Genomic DNA, 17,395 nt, shown 5'->3' with positions numbered 1-17,395 from the left:
AGAATCAACAACAAGTGGGACACAATCATGAAGTGGAATGACATTTATTGGATATTTCAAACTTTTTTAACAAATCAAAAACTAAAAAATTGAGCGTGCAAAATTATTCAGCCCCTTTACTTTCAGTGCAGCAAACTCTCTCCAGAAGTTCAGTGAGGATATCTGAATGATCCAATGTTGACCTAAATGCTAATGATGATAAATACAATCCACCTGTGTGTAATCAAGTCTCCGTATAAATGCACCTGCACTGTGATAGTCTCAGAGGTCAGTTAAAAGCGCAGAGAGCATCATGAAGAACAAGGAACACACCAGGCAGGTCCGAGATACTGTTGTGAAGAAGTTTAAAGCCGGATTTGGATACAAAAAGATTTCCCAAGCTTTAAACATGCCAAGGAGCACTGTGCAAGCGATAATATTGAAATGGAAGGAGTATCAGACCACTGCAAATCTACCAAGACCTGGCCGTCCCTCTAAACTTTCAGCTCATACAAGGAGAAGACTGATCAGAGATGCAGCCAAGAGGCCCATGATCCCTCTGGATGAACTGCAGAGATCTACAGCTGAGGTGGGAGACTCTGTCCATAGGACAACAATTAGTCGTATATTGCACAAATCTGGCCTTTATGGAAGAGTGGCAAGAAGAAAGCCATTTCTTAAAGATATCCATAAAAAGTGTTGTTTAAAGTTTGCCACAAGCCACCTGGGAGACACACCAAACATGTGGAAGAAGGTGCTCTGGTCAGATGAAAACAAAATTGAACTTTTTGGCAACAATGCAAAACGTTATGTTTGGCGTAAAAGCAACACAGCTGAACACACCATCCCCACTGTCAAACATGGTGGTGGCAGCATCATGGTTTTGGCCTGCTTTTCTTCAGCAGGGACAGGGAAGATGGTTAAAATTGATGGGATGATGGATGGAGCCAAATACAGGACCATTCTGGAAGAAAACCTGATGTAGTCTGCAAAAGACCTGAGACTGGGACGGAGATTTGTCTTCCAACAAGACAATGATCCAAAACATAAAGCAAAATCTACAATGGAATGGTTCAAAAATAAACATATCCAGGTGTTAGAATGGCCAAGTCAAAGTCCAGACCTGAATCCAATCGAGAATCTGTGGAAAGAACTGAAAACTGCTGTTCACAAATGCTCTCCATCCAACCTCACTGAGCTCGAGCTGTTTTGCAAGGAGGAATGGGAAAAAATGTCAGTCTCTCGATGTCCAAAACTGATAGACATACCCCAAGCGACTTACAGCTGTAATCGCAGCAAAAGGTGGCGCTACAAAGTATTAACTTAAGGGGGCTGAATAATTTTGCACGCCCAATTTTTCAGTTTTTGATTTGTTAAAAAAGTTTGAAATATCCAATAAATGTCGTTCCACTTCATGATTGTGTCCCACTTGTTGTTGATTCTTCACAAAAAAAATACAGTTGTATATCTTTGTTTGAAGCATGAAATGTGGCAAAAGGTCGCAAAGTTCAAGGGGGCCGAATACTTTCGCAAGGCACTGTATATATTTATATCTTTATATCTTTATATATATATCTTTATATCTATATAGATATATATATAAATATATAAGATCTGTACCTGACCTAATGAAGGCTAGATATAGATAGATAGATAGATAAATAAATAAGTGAATAGCAGTGATGGTTGGCCTTCAATAATAATACTTTGACAAACCTGGCTGAGCTCTGAAATCCTTTCATCTCTATTCACAGTGCTCGAGTTGCAATATGTGCAGTACAGCAGGTTGATGAATTATTGCATTCTGAAATCAACTGTGGATGTAATTGTTTTGAGGCTATGGTATCATTGTGCGCTTTTGAAATCTTCTGCTTTTGATATTCTCTCGTTGTGTTCTTGTTACGCCCTGATCTGTTTCACCTGTCCTTGTGCTTGTCTCCACCCCCCTCCAGGTGTCGCCCATCTTCCTCATTATCCCCTGGGTACTTATACCTGTGTTCTCTGTTTGTCTGTTGCCAGTTCGTCTTGTTTGTCAAGTCAACCAGCGTTTTGTCTCAGCTCCTACTTTTCCCCAGTCTATCTGTTTCTTGCCCTCCTGGTTTTGACTCTGAGCCTGCCTGCCTTACCTCTCTGCCTGACCCTGAGCCTGCCTGCCGTCCTGTACCGTTGCCCTCAACTCTGGATTATCAACCCCTGCCTGCCTTGAACTGTTGTTTGCCTGTCCCTGTTACTGTAATAAACTTTGTTACTTCAACAAAGTCTGCATTTGGGTATTACCTGAAACATGATAGTTCTCTTATCCCCCAGGCTCCCCTGTTCTTGCATATTCAGTAGTTTTGACACTTGCTAGGGTTTGTTTAAAGATTTACTTCATCCCGCCGTAGACCAATTTGCCGTTGGTGCTGTATTCTCATTGATTTAAGTCATAGCTACTCATATTCACGTTGAAAACATAAATATTATAACAGAATTTCACGTACCTTTAACAAATGTTTATTTGGATTATTATAAAATAGGAAAGCTATACAAAGCCATTTAAGGTATTTTTAAACCATATTCTTAAAAAAAAAGCTGGAGACTCTTACCTCCCTCACTACCTTTAAGCACCAGCTGTCAGAGCAGCTCACAGATCATTGCACCTGTACATAGCTCATCTGTAAATAGCCCATCCAATCTACCTAATCCCCATACTGTATTTATTTATTTATCTTGCTCCTTTGCACCACAGTATCTCTACTTGCACATTCCACCATTCCAGTGTTTAATTGCTATATTGTAACTACCTCGCCACCATGGCCTATTCATTGCCTTACCTCTCTTATCCTACCTCATTTGCACATGGGGTATATAGACTTTTCTACTGTGTTATTGACTGTATGTTTGTTTATTCCATGTGTAACTCTTTGTTGTTGTATGTGTCGAACTGCTTTGCTTCATCTTGGCCAGGTCGCAGTTGCAAATCTCAACTAGCCTCCCTGGTTAAATAAAGGTGAAATAAAAAATGTAATTGAATAAAAAACACACTGAGAAGCACCCAAGTTATCCCCTGTCAACCACATTGTTTTTCTCTGCTTGTCTGTATTATAGGGACATTATGCAAATCACAGCTCTGCTTCGTAAACAAATACATCAAATACAAATACACGTCTTTATAAAATAACTACATTTACACCTTTCCCATGACTACATGGAAAACAAACATGTCCTACAGACTGATGCAGTGTAAGGGAATCCTTTTTAATAATACTTTTTTTATTGAGTTTGTCAATGAAACTTAAATAAGAAATTCTATGAAAATAAATTCTAAGTCAAGTAAGTAAAAAAAAAAGTAGGTGAATATTGTTCAATAGCCACATTATTCAGTAAATCAATATATTACATGATATCTATAATGCATTACCCCACCTATTAGGGTTCAGCAACCTAGCCTCAGGGCAATTCATATGATTTGGGACATTTCTTTGTGTCCCTCCAGTTATGTAACGTAACATTTACATATCATACTAAATGGAGGTAAACACATTTTTGTAAAATGTCCTACTTATGGCTCTGATTTCAGGTTGGGTACAGAGGATCAGTTGATCCCATCAACTGTTTAATACATAGCAGTACGGTTCTCTAAGGCAGTGGCCACCAACCCTGGTCCTGGGGAGCTAACAATGTGTTTTAACTCATCACCCACTGATCAAGACCCTAATTAGCTGAATCAAGTGTATTAGAGCTGGTGGTGCTACAGTAGCCTAGTGATTGAGTAGGAAGTCAGTGGTGTTGGTTAGGAAGGAGCTCTGTATCTGCGTGGTTGAGATTGCATTTGCGATAGTGTAGTCAGAGGCTGTGGTTGTAGTCATAGTTGTGGTCATGGTTGTGGTTGGTTTGGGGGTCTGAGTCGGCGTACTCTGGCCTGAGTCGGAGCTTCCCCACCAGGGTTGACAGGGCCTCCACCCACCCAGCCACTGAGATGACAGGTGGGGGTGATATCTCTGTGTCCACCACCGCCAGCAGGGAACGAGATCTCTCTGAGAGAGAGCGAAAGAGAGAGGTGAGCCGTATAGTCAGATAGTAAGGCGTGTGTGTGTGTGTGTGTGTGTATTTTCCACACTAACCCCTATCCTTGCTGAAGTCTCCCTCCTGGCTGTCATGGCTGTGTGGGTCAGGCAGCAGACTGGGAGAGAGGAGGAGAGAGAAAGAGAGGAGCAGCACCTGGAGAGAAAAAGAGAGGGAGGGAGAGCATGAACTGCTGCTCGACCCATTCTATTTATATAGTGTTCAACTGTGGATCTAAGTATTCAATCACAAGGCCTGAGTATTCAATCACAGACATGGTAACAGCCCAGCAACCACCGCAGTGACCTATTTCTTATGTGATCCTGCTCTTTGTGTATATTCCATACCAGGATGCAGGTCGCTTTCTGGGCAGTCTTACTGGAGCCATTAGGTAGAAGAATGTGTAGCCTGGCCAGCTGCTCCAACAGAGAACTGCAGTACCACACACAGAGAGGATTCAGTACATGAATAGACACGAGAGAGGATAATGAGCTGTATAGTCAAATAGAGATGATTCAAAGCATTCCATTCAAGACAGGAAAGAAGGAAGGAGATTGTAGGGGAGGAAGGAAAGAAGGAGAGAGTAGAGGAGAAGGGGAAGAAGAGAAGAGGAAGGAAGGAGGAAGAGTTAAGGGGAGGAGCCTTGAACAGGTCTCCCTTGTAAACAAGATATTTAATGCCTTACGTGTTGGTTTCCTCCAGTTGGTGGACTTTCCTCTGTAGCGCCAGGTTGTGTTTACTACAGGCATCCATCCTGCCAGGGCAGAGAGAGACACTCCATCAGTTCACAAACTTTTTATACATTACAATACCGCAATCAACGAGCTGTATACGGCCATAATCAAACGAAACAATGCTAACCCAGAAGCGGCGCTCCTAATGGCCGAGGACTTTAATGCAGAAAAACTTAAATCCGTTTGACCTCATTTCTACCAGCATGTCACGTGCAACCAACGGGGAAAAAAACTTTAGACCACCTTAACTCCATGAGCTCTCCCATGGCCTCTATTTGGCAAATCCGACCGTAATTTTATCCTCCTGATTCCTGCGTACAAGCAAAAAATCAAGCAGGAAGTACCAGTGACTCGCTCAATATGGAAGTGGTCAGATGACGCAAATGCTAAGCTACAGGACTGTTTTACTAGCACAGACTGGAATATGTTCCGGGATTCATCCGATGGCATTGAGGAGTATACCACATCAGTCACCAGCTTCATCAATAAGTGCATCGATGGCATCGTCCCCACAGTGACCGTACGTACATTGCCCAACCAGAAGCCATGGACAACAGGTAACGTCCGCACTGAGCTAAAGGCTAGAGCTTCTACTTTCAAGGAGCACGACACTATTCTGGACGCTTATAAGAAATCCCGCTATGCCCTCCGGCAAACCATCAAACAGGCAAAGCGTCAATACAGGACTAAGATTGAATCTTACTACTGGCTCTGATGCTCGTCGGATGTGGCAGGGCTTGTAAATGATTACGGATTACAAAGGGAAACCCAGCCACGAGCTGCCCAGTAACGCAAGCCTACCAGATGAGCTAAATGCCTTCTATGCTCGCTTCGAGGCAAGCAAAGGACGCGTACTCAGAGCATGCGCTGACCAACTGACAAGGGTCTTCACTGACATTTTCAAACTGTCCCTGACCGAGTCTGTAATACCTACATGTTTCAAGCAGACCGCCATAGTCCCTGTGCCAAAGAATGCCAAGGTAACCTGCCTAAATGACTACCACCTTGTAGCACTCACGTCTGTAGCCATGAAGTGCTTTAAAAGGCTGGTCATGGCTCACATCAACACAATCATCCCAGAAACCCTAGACCCACTACAATTTGGATACCCCAACAGATCCACAGTTGACCCAATCTCTATTGCACTCCACACTGCCCTTTTCCACCTGGACAAAAGTGACACCTACGTAAGAATGCTGTTCGTTGACTACAGATCAGCGTTCAACACCATAGTGCCCTCAAAGCACATCACTAAGCTAAGGACCTTTGTACTAAACACCTCCCTCTGCAACTGGATCCTGGACTTCCTGACGTGCCGCCCCCAGGTGATAAGGGTAGGGAACAACACATCTGCCATGCTGATAAAAAACACAGGGGCCCATCAAGAGTGTGTGCTTAGTCCCCTCCTGTACTCGCTGTTCACCCATGACTACGTGGCCTCACACGACTCCAACACCATCATTACGTTTGCCGACAACACAATGGTGGTAGGCCTGATCACCGACATCGATGAGACAGCCTATAGGGAGGAGGTCAGAGACCTGGCAGTGTGGTGCCAGGACAACAACCTCTCCCTCAATGTGAGCAAGACAAAGGAGCTGATCGTGGACTACAGGAAAAGGAGGGCCGAGCATGCCCCCATTCACATCAAGGGGGCTGTAGTGGAGCAGGTTGAGAGCTTCAAGTTCCTTGGTGTACACATCACCAACAAACTATCATGGTCCATCACACCAAGACAGTCGTGAAGATGGCACAACAACTCATATTCCCCCTCAGGAGACTGAAAAAAATCTGGTATGGGTCCTCAGATCCTCAAAAAGTTCTACAGCTGCACCTTTGAGAGCCACTTGGTATGGCAACTGCTCATCATCTGACTGCAAGGCACTACAGAGGGTAGTGGGTACGGCCCAGTACATCACTGGGGACAAGCTTTCTGACATCCAGGACCTCTATACCAGGCATTGTCAGAGGAAGGCCCTAAAAATGGTCAAAGACTCCAGCCACCCAAGTCATAGACTGTTCTCTCTGCTACCTCACAGCAAGCGGTACCGGAGCGCCAAGTCTAGGTCCAAAAGGCTCCTTAACAGGTTCTACCCCAAAGCCATAAGACTGCTTAACATTGACCCCTTTTTTACGGTGCTGCTACTCGCTGTTTATTATCTATGCTAGTCATTTTACCCCTACTTACTCTATGCTAGTCATTTTACCCCTACCTACATGTACATATTAACCTCAATTACCTCGACTAACCTGTACCCCCTCACATTGACTCAGTATCGGAACGCCCTGTATATAGCCTCGTTATTGTTATTTTCTTGTGTTACTTTTATTTATTTATTTTATTACATTTTTCTTTATTAGCAAATATTTTCTTACTTAGAAAATTCTGTATTGTTGATTAAGCACTTGTAAGTAAGCATTTCACGGTAACACGCTACTCCTGTTGTATTTGGCGCATGTGATAAATAACATTTGATTGGATAATTACTAGTGCATTGGACCACCAACTGGGCTACATTGCTTTTGGTCCATACCTGCCCTCCAGACCATCTACGTACTCCCTCTTCTTCTTCCTGCTCTCCTGGGCCGACTGCTTGTTGCGGATCTTCCTGCGGATCTTCTTCAGGACCCTCTCCTCGTACTGATCCGGGAGAATATAGTCAGACAGCAGAGAGAGTGAGCGAATGAAGACAGAGATGATTAGAGTTGGTTAAAGTGAAAGAGTACAAACGTTTTTTTTAAGTTAAATTGTAACAAACAGGGATGGTTGGCTGGCCAGGTGGACATTAGGGCCAGTGGTAGCCTACCTTAGTAAAGGGCAGTTGGCTGGGCAAGTGGACACCCTCTTTAGCCAGCAGATTCTTCTCGTCCTCGTTAAGGACCACCTCCTGCAGGGAATTCTGGGAGTCACAGGAGAATGGGAAGACACAACGATTACTGCAAGGCTTCAGACAGTCACACAAATGGGTTGTCTGACACCGTCCTGAAAATGATGTGCACGCATTGCAGGGGTAGAAGGACCTGTGTTGTTATGATTCTGAACGGTCAGATAGCTAGCAACAGTGAGAAGCTGCCATGTGGGGAGTGGCTTGTTTCAGCTAGTTGAATCTTGTTCTTGATACCATGTCTTGTTTTGAGGTGTTTTGACTTATACCATGTCTATGAAAATTTGGCTCATAATTGATACATACAGTTGAAGTCGGAAGTTTACAGACACTTAGGTTGGATTCATTAAAACAAATTTTCCAACCACTCCACACATTTCTTGTTAACAATCTATAGTTTTGGCAAGTCGGTTAGGACATCTACTTTGTTCATGACACAGATCATTCTTCCAAAAATTGTTTACAGACAGATTATTTCACTTATAATTCAATGTATCACTATTCCAGTGGGTACAAAGTTTGCATACACTAAGTTCACTGTGCCTTTAAACAGCTTGGAAAATTCCAGAAATTGCTTTTTTCCAGAAATACCGCTCAGGAAGGAGACGCGTTCTGTCTCCTAGAGATGAACGTACGTTGGTGCAAAAAGTGCTAATCAATCCCAGAACAACAGCAAAGGATCTTGTGGGGATGCTGGCGGTAACAGGTACAAAGGTATCTATATCCACAGTAAAACAAGTCCAATATCGACATAACCTGAAAGGCCGCTCAGCAAGGAAGAAGACACTGCTCCAAAACCGCCATAAAAAGCCAGACTATGGTTTGCAACTGCACATGGGGACAAAGATCATACTTTTTGGAGAAATGTCCTCTGGTCTGATGAAACAAAAATAGAACAGTTTGGCCATAATTACCATCGTTATGTTTGGAGGAAAAAGGGGGAGGCTTGCAACCCGAAGAACACCATCCCAACAGTGAAGCACGGTGTCACGCCCTGACCTTAGAGAGCCTTTTTATGTCTCTATTTGGTTTGGTCAGGGTGTGATTTGGGTGGGCATTCTATGTTCTGTTTTCTATGTTTTTGTATTTCTATGTTTTGGCCGGGTATGGTTCTCAATCAGGGACAGCTGTCTATCATTGTCTCTGATTGGGAATCATACTTAGGCAGCCTTTTTCCCTTCTGTCATTGTGGGAAGTTGTCTTTGTTAGGGGCACTATGGCCCTTGTAAGCTTCACGGTCGTTTTTGTTATTTCTTGTTTTGTTGTTGTACGCTCACCACGCCGCACCTTGGTCTTCCCTTGAACGACGGGCGTGACACAGGGGGGTGGCAGCATCATGTTGTGGGGGTGCTTTGCTGCAGGAGGTTCCGGTGCACTTCGCAAATAGATGGCATCATGAGGCAGGACAATTATGTGGATATATTGAAGCAACATCTCAAGACATCAGTAAGGAAGTTAAAGCTTGGTCGCAAATGGGTCTTCCAAATGGACAATGACCCCAAGCATACTTCCAAAGTTGTGGCAAAATGGCTTAAGGACAACAAAGTCAAGGTATTGGAGTGGCCATCACAAAGCCCTGACCTCAATCCTATAGAAAATGTGTGGGCAGAACTGAAAAGGCGTGTGCGAGCCTGGAGGCCTGCAAACCTGACTCAGTTACACCAGCTCTGTCAGGAAGAATGGGCCAAAATGCACCCAACTTATTGTGGGAAGCTTGTGGAAGGCTACCCGAAACATTTGACCCAAGTTAAACAATTTAAAGGCAATGCTACCAAATACTAATTGAGTGTATGTAAACTTCTGACCCACTGGGAATGTGATGAAAGAAATAAAAGCATAAATAAATCACTCTCTACTATTATTCTGACATTTCACATTCTTAAAATAAAGTGGTGATCCTACCTGACCTAAGACAGGGATTTTTTTTGTAGGATTTAATGTCAGGAAATGAAGAACTGAATTTAAATGTATTTGGCTAAGGTGTATGTAAACTTCAGACTTCAGCTGTTGCTAACTACCAACTGTAACAACGTATTAAAGACAATAAGTGATTATTGTCCAAATGTATTTATGTTTTTAATAAACATTTGAAGACGAAATATAGTTTACATGTTATCAGTAATCCTATGATTCTAAACCAACCCCGTCTGTTTTGCCCCCTGAAGATGCGCACACATCGGTTTTGTCACTCAAAACCTATACTGTGTTTATGTCCTATTTTCTGCCCATCTCTGTGTGTGTGTGTCTGTTTGTCTGTGTCAATCTGGGTCTCTCTGTCTCTCGCCTCCTCCCCTAGAACCTAGACCTACAGCTCCAGTTTTGAACAGTTCTGAATGGATTTCGTAGCGTAGATGAAAGCAATATGGCGTGGCCTCCACTCCCCTGTCCCTCTGACTCACCGTCTCTCTTATTCCAGACAGCAGCAGGTCCTTGACAGTGAGATGGTAACCAGAGGGCAGCTGGGAGTTGTGGGTATCCCCATTGCTCTCTTGGAAGAGGCCAGACTCCCATCCATCTGAGAAGACAGAGAGACGTAGGACCAGATTTACTGAGGGCTCAAAACAGTTACAAGATTGTGTTCTATTTTATTCTATTCCATTCCATTATTCTATTTACTAACGTTACTGTGTGTCGGGGAAATCTGTAATATTTGGTCAAATCCAATGGCTCTCCCACAGGCACCAATGCAATAACAGCTGGCTCTGATCTACTTAACACCCAACTTGTTAAGAAGGCCTGAGCGGTGGGAGACATTATCACGGGGATGCAGTAAGACTGTCACAAGATGGTCATGAGATGGTCACATTCACCAATGAGAATGTATAGATAGTTCTGTACGACCAATGAGATGTTGTGTGTGTTGACAGTTAAAAGGAGATGTACTTTTAGATCTGATTGCTGACCGTTGAAGCGCGACCCTTCATCAGCCGGTGTATTATCAAAAAAGTCGAGTTTTTAGAACTGTCTAAGATTCCTTGATTTGTTTTCACTCCTCTGCAAGTCTGAACTTATTGTTTGGCCATTTTGTAATTTGGGTGAACTATCAATTTAAGGTTAGGGATAGGGTTAAGCTTAATTTCATTCATTCATTCCGAGTGGTTAATTTTAGGTTTAAGAGAGGGGTTCCAAAACTTTTATGCCCACGACCCCATTTTGATATCAACATTTTCTCGCCTCCCCACCATGTAAACAAAGTGATGTAATCAAAGGACAATGTTCACTTTTTTTATTGGTGCTATAGCAGTCTATTACAAATCAGTTTGGCAGTACTTTTGACAGTATTTCAATCTAAAATAAGTATGGTTTGATGTGACTGAAATGCATCAGAAAGGAAATTCAGAAGATCATCAGACAATAATTTTGTATGATATTCTGTGTAGAAAAAAATATTGTCATTCTTTTTCCCCCAGTCTGATTTAGTTCCTGGTCTTGTCTGCTCTGTTCTAATGAGTCCAGCTGGAGCGAAACAGAAGACACTGAGTATACCAAACATTAGGAACACCTTCCTAGTATTGAGTTGCACCCCCACCCTTTTGCTCTCAGAACAGCCTGAATTCGTTGGGGCATGGACTCTACAAGGTGTCGAAAGTGTTCCACAGGGATGCTGGCCCATGTTGACTCCAACGCTTCCCACAGTTGTGTCAAATTGGCTGGATGTCCTTTGGTTGGTGGACCATTCTTGATACACACGGGAAACTGTTGAGCGTGGAAAACGCAGCAGCGTTTCAAAGGCACTTAAATCTTTGTCTTTCCCATTCACCCTCTGAATGGCACACATACACAATCCATGTCTCAAGGCTGGGGTCATATTTTGTAGCTTAAACTGTTCAAAATATAGAGCCACATATTACAACTACATCTAGTGGCTAACAGAGGTTACTGACGCAACCCCGGTTCTATGAACCAAGCACAATTTTTTTATTTAATTTCAGATTTTTTCTACATTTTCTTATCTCTTTGTGGGTATGCTCTGATGTGGCTAGAATAAGAAAAAATATAATAAAATAGAACGGGCTGGGTAGACTGGAGGTTTCAATTCAAATCGATATTCTGTGATGCTGACGGACCACTGATGGTGATGAATTCATCATAGAATTCATCATAGAGATCATTTCCATTGCAGGAACACTCAGTAGAGCAGGGGTATTCAAATCCAGACATTTTCCAAGCTGTTTAAAGGCACAGTCAACTTAGTGTATGTAAACTTCTGACCCACTGGAATAGTGATATAAGTGAAATAATCTGTCTGTTAACAATTGTTGGAAAATGACTGGTGTCATGCACGCAGTAGATGTCCTAACCGACTTGCCAAAACTATAGTTTGTTAACAAGAAATTTGTGGAGTGGTTGAAAAATGAGTTTTAATGACTCCAACCTAAGTGTATGTACATTTTTGACCTCAACTGTATGTGCATCTGTTCCAGAGGTGTGTATTACCTAAGTCGATGGAGACATCAGGTGCCAGGCAGTGCAGTGCAGACCTGGTGAGGTTAGAGTGGAGGTTAGGGAGATGGGCTTGGTCGAAGGCATGGAAGGGGGGGCTGGAGGGCGGGTTACGGATGTCCAGGTGATCGGAGCCAGAGTTGGGATCCTCACTGATGCCACTGTCGCTGGGGGAGTAGGGCCACATGGGGGAGGTGGGGGCAGACGATGAGTCAGTGCCACCTAACAGAGTATCCAGGAAATCATCACCGCCACCTTCTTGGCTCAGAGACTGCAGGAGGTTGTGTGTGTGTGTGTGCGTGTGTGGGTATGTGTGTGTGTGTGTGTGCGTGCGTGGGGAGGGTGAGATACATGCAGAGACGGAAAATAAAACCAAAGACACGTCATCAGACATACAGTACACAAACAGATTACAGGTTATCTTTCTATACAGAAACCTACTAGACACTCAGGAATAATGCAATCACTCACACACACAAACATGCACGCACATGCACACAAACGCATACACACCCATACATCAGCCAGAGATAATACCCCTGTCTAGGGCCATTAAAGATAAAGAACTGCTATGATTGAGGTCTGACAGTTCTGGTGAAGGGAACAGGATGCCCCCTCCCCACAAGCTGTCAATGAGAGTCATATATCAATCAATAACTGTCATTGGGCAATGGGAAAAGATGATGATGGCAGATGGACGAGGTCAACATGGACCACACAAGACCAAAAAAAGACATGGGATTGAGCATATTATCCTATTCAGATTGGTTACATTTGTGGCTGACTTTCCATAAGTATGAATCTATTTTTCTCGTCTTTCTGGCTTTTGACCCTTGCCTGAGCCTACCTGCCGTCCTGTACCTTTGCTCCACCTCTGGATTACTGAACTCTGCCTGACCCTGAGCCTGCCTGCCGTCCTGTACCTTTGCTCCACCTCTGGATTACTGACCCCTGCCTCCCTTGACCTGTCGTATGCCTGCCCCGGTTACAATCAACATTGTTACTTCACACAGTCTGCACTTGGGTCTTACCTTGATACCTGATACCAGGAAAACTATGGGTCCTAGTTACTTACTGACAAGGAGAAACTCAGATATGTCACAAAATCTCTAGGGTGCTTTTACTGATGGAAAGGGCTGGAGGAGAAAGTGGAATGGTGTTGTCACTCACCTCGGGTGATGTGATTTGCCAGGGCTGGTTACCATGGCAACTGAGGGTTCCGTCTGACTGGTTGAGCAGGAGATCTATAAATTCAATTCCTCCCTATGGAGGAGAAACATTCTGATTGGTTACAACTCGGGACAGGAGTATTTTCTGACTATATGAACTGACCTGGTGTTACGCCCTGATCTGTTTCACCTGGCCTTGTGCTTGTCCCCACCCCCTCCAGGTGTCGCCCATCTGCCCCACTTATCCTCTGGTTATTTATACCTGTTTTTCTGTCTGTCTGTGCCAGTTCATCTTGTTTGTCAAGCTTACCAGCACCTGTCTTTCCCAGCCTCTCTTTTTCTTTGTCCTCCTGGTTTTTGACCGTTGCCTGCCCTGACCCTGTACCCGCCTGCCTGACCACTCTGCCTGACCCTGAGCCTGCCTGCCATCCTGTACCTTTGCTCCTATCGACCCCTGCCTGCCTTGACCTGTCGTTTTCCTGCCCCTGTTGTTACAATAAACATTGTTACTTCACACAGTCTGCACTTGGGTCTTACCTTGATACCTGATAGTACGAACTGGCCATGACTGACCCAGCAGACTTGGACCAGCTCCCCAATGCCATCTCCTCCCAAGGAGACACCATTGGTAGGCAAGAGGAGTTGATTCGGGGTCTGACGGAAGGGTTCCATGCCATGGCCGAATGTCACGACCTAGCCTTGGACGCATTGCGGGAGCCATTCCGTGGGTTGCCTACTAGGCAGCCAACCATGATGGTAACCTCCCAGCCCCTCTGTAACCCGGCTGGTAGCAGCGCTGTCACCCCGATTTCCCAGGAACCCCCAATACCTCCCCCGGAGCGCTATGATGAAGATTCCAGAACCTACCGGGCCTTTCTCTCCCAGGGCTCTCTCATTTTTGAGCTGCAGCCTTCTTCGTTCCCCTCGGACCGCTCGAAGATAGCGTATATTATTATGCTGATGTTCGGGAGGGCACTCGCCTGGGCCACGGCAATGTGGGAGCAACAATCCGCCGTCTTCCTCAGTCTGGAGTTATTTGTGGCGGAGGTGAGAAAGGTGTTAAAGGCTCCGGTGTCCGGGAGAGAGGCTGCCTGGAAGTTACTCCAGCTTCGGCAGGACACCCTCAGTGTAGCAGACTATGCGGTGGAGTTCCGCACTCTAGAAGTGGAGGGTACCTGGAACCCGGAAGCGCTGTTGGACACGTTCCTGCACGGATTACCGGAGGAGGTAAAAGATGAGCTTGCAGCCCAAGAACTACCAACGGATCTCGACTCACTCATTGCTTTGACCTTCCGGATCGATGGTCGGCTACAGGAACGTATGAGGGAGAAGAGGTCCGATTGCGATCCCAATCACTCACTGAGGGATCCCACCTTGCAGCTGATGAACTCCGGAAGTCCCCGGCGTCCCCGGCGTCTACGTCCCCGATCCGAGCTTACCCGAGTCCCTCCAAGAGCCTCCTGAGACTGCCGATTCACGTCTTCCCGAGCCGATGCAGCTCGGCAGGACTAGGCTGTTTCCAGCCGAATGTGCACGCAGACTTGAGACCCAGAGTTGTCTGTATTGCAGTACTGCCGGTCATTTTGTGTCTACCTGTCCCTTCAAGAGAGCTAGCTCATTCGTTGGAGTGTGCACACTGGTGGGTCTAAAAGATGATTGTTTTTCTCCCCTTACTCGCCCCACTCTCTATGCCACCCTGCTGTGGGGCGACCAGTCCAAGTCTCTCCAGGTACTCATCGACTCGGGGGCCGATGTGAGTCTCATGGACGTTACCCTGGCATCCGAGCTGGGTATCCCCACTCAACCCCTCTCCATTCCCATGGGTGTTAGAGTGCTGGACGCACGCTCTATAGGCCGGGTCACCCACCAGACCACCCCCAGTCAACCTACAAGTGTTGGGGAACCACAGCGAGATGATCCAATTCCTGCTGGTTGAGTCTCCTCAGGTTCCCGTGGTATTGGACCCGGCCCTCATCGCCAACTTTCACCGCCGGCACCCCAGTCAACCAGGGGTCCGCCCAGGTGGAATGCCAGGTGGCGTCCCTAGAGGGAGGGGTACTGTCACGCCCTGATCTGTTTCACTTGTCCTTGTGCTTGTCTCCACCACTTCCAGGTGTCGCCCATTTTCCCCACTTATCCTCTAGGTATTTATACCTGTGTTTTCTGTCTGTGCCAGTTCGTCTTGTTTGTCATGCTTACCAGCGTTTGTCCTGTCAGCTCCTGTCTTTTCCCAGCCTCTCTTTTTCTTGTTTTCCTGGTTTTTGACCCTTGCCTGTCCTGACCCTGTTTCCGCCCGCCTGACCACTCTGCCTGTCCCAGACCCTGAGCCTGCCTGCCGACTATAAGCGGGTCACATAGCAAAAATGACGCAGGGAATCTCTTTACAGGAGCTATAGACACAGATGAATGTGGGTGTTTGTTATAGTTTTTTTTATAGTGTTTGTTGCTTTTGTAATGCAGTGCTCCCTTGCAAAATAGACTTTGATCTCAATGTGACATTAAATAAATAGACAGGTGGACACAAAAATAACAGATCAGGGCACCTCTATAGAAGTATAAACTTGTTAACATGGATCCTGAGACCTGTCAGAGTCAATGAATAATCCTGACTCTTCCTATAGATACATATAAACAGTAGACTACATGACTCCATAACACCAATACATATACACAACTTTGGTTTTAGAAGTGGGGGGGACATAATCATTATTTTTTATTATTTTATTATTTTCCAGTCGGATAAACACTCCAAGCAGCCTATCCGAACGCTCGGTGGCGTCAGGCATGGTCCTAAAGCACACCGTTGCCTGATTTTTGGATCACATTCCACTGATAAAGGCCGTCATTGTAAATAAGAATTTGTTCTTAACTGACTTGCCTAGTTAAATAAAGGTTGAATTTTTTTTTTCAACTGGGAGGACAAAAATTCTATTTCAGAATGTGGGGCATGTCCCCCCCCCCCTCGTCGCCAGTGAAAGTTGCTCACCCTGCATATAGGGCATATGGTTCCTGGGTTGAGAAGACTAAAATAAGTCACAAAAATATACTTTCAAAGAGAGAATGTTGATATAATACAGGTCAATATCTATGTCTGTATGTCATTGTAGAACCAACAAATGAGTATGTTTTTTAAATTGAAGTCTTAATATGACCACAATGCTCTATGGTGAAATAAGCTGACATTGAAAGCCACTTCAAACTATGAATGACAAAGCACACATCTAATTCAATCACCTGTCTAAGAAACACAACAAAAAAAAACAGAAATCCACACAAGATAGTTTTCTTTACCTTGTTTGAGATATGGGTCATTATTCCAACTTTCCAATGAGATTGGTGCAAGAAGTTGTAAATATCCAACAGGAATGGTCAAAAGGTGTCAATAGCTACCTTGATAAATATTTCAAGCTGGGATTGCAGTGAGTGTTTCCTGTAGCTAAGTATGTGTGTTTTTGTATGCGCATATGAGCCTGTTCCACAGGACAAAGTTGAAATTCCAATCATATTGAAATCTCAGCAGAATTGAGATTGTGTTTGTGTGTGTGTGTGTGTGTGTTTGTGTGTGTGTGTGTGTGTGTGTGTGTGTGTGTGTGTGTGTGTGTGTGTGTGTGTGTGTGTGTGTGTGTGTGTGTGTGTGTGATCCCCCCCCCCCCCCCCCCCCACCAAACACACACACACACATTTTAATTTAAATGATCAAATTTTGTTTAATCTGAATAGTTATCTCCTAAATTCCTTTCCATGTTTCATATTTTAGATATTTGATGAATGTAATTGACACAGGGGTACGAATGTAATCAAACTGAGGTGACCATTTGGGGTTTTTGTTCCATTATTTGCACATATTACATCACTTTTTTTCTGGTATATCATATGATTCATAAATAAGCTATGCATATAAATCAACACATTGTTGTGTTTAGTTAATGACAGCTATTTCTCAATTCAACAATAACCTGAGGCCTTATCAGCGTGCCTTGCTCTTATCTCTATATACGAGGGCGTCTGCCTGCCAATGTACGTGTGTCTAAGAATTACACCTACCATAAAGAACATTATGTCATGTTCTCTAATAATGTTTTATCATTGCATTTATCAAAGACAAAAGAGGTGTACCTTTCAGAACATGGTTTCCAAATGA

General features: G+C 44.4%; 1 protein-coding gene across 1 annotated transcript; it reads right to left on the bottom strand.

The window, feature by feature from the left end:
- Positions 1–2,458: 2,458 nt before the first annotated feature.
- LOC110508426 (cyclic AMP-responsive element-binding protein 3-like protein 3-B) lies at positions 2,459–16,738 on the bottom strand. The gene is made up of 10 exons (XM_036966991.2): positions 16,546–16,738; positions 13,256–13,348; positions 12,080–12,356; positions 10,042–10,157; positions 7,565–7,657; positions 7,292–7,398; positions 4,709–4,777; positions 4,371–4,455; positions 4,083–4,179; positions 2,459–3,995 (listed from the first exon to the last, which is right to left on the bottom strand). The coding sequence occupies exons 1-10, from the start codon at positions 16,564–16,566 to the stop codon at positions 3,805–3,807; spliced, it is 1,149 nt and encodes a 382-aa protein (XP_036822886.2). The 5' UTR covers positions 16,567–16,738; the 3' UTR covers positions 2,459–3,804.
- Positions 16,739–17,395: the final 657 nt, after the last annotated feature.

The sequence above is a fragment of the Oncorhynchus mykiss genome, chromosome 28 (assembly GCF_057628025.1).
Source record: "Oncorhynchus mykiss isolate SJ-2025 chromosome 28, ASM5762802v1, whole genome shotgun sequence".
Taxonomy (NCBI): Eukaryota; Metazoa; Chordata; class Actinopteri; order Salmoniformes; family Salmonidae; genus Oncorhynchus; species Oncorhynchus mykiss.
Note: the sequence above shows the minus strand (reverse complement) of the source record. Positions and strands in the feature narration are given on the sequence as shown.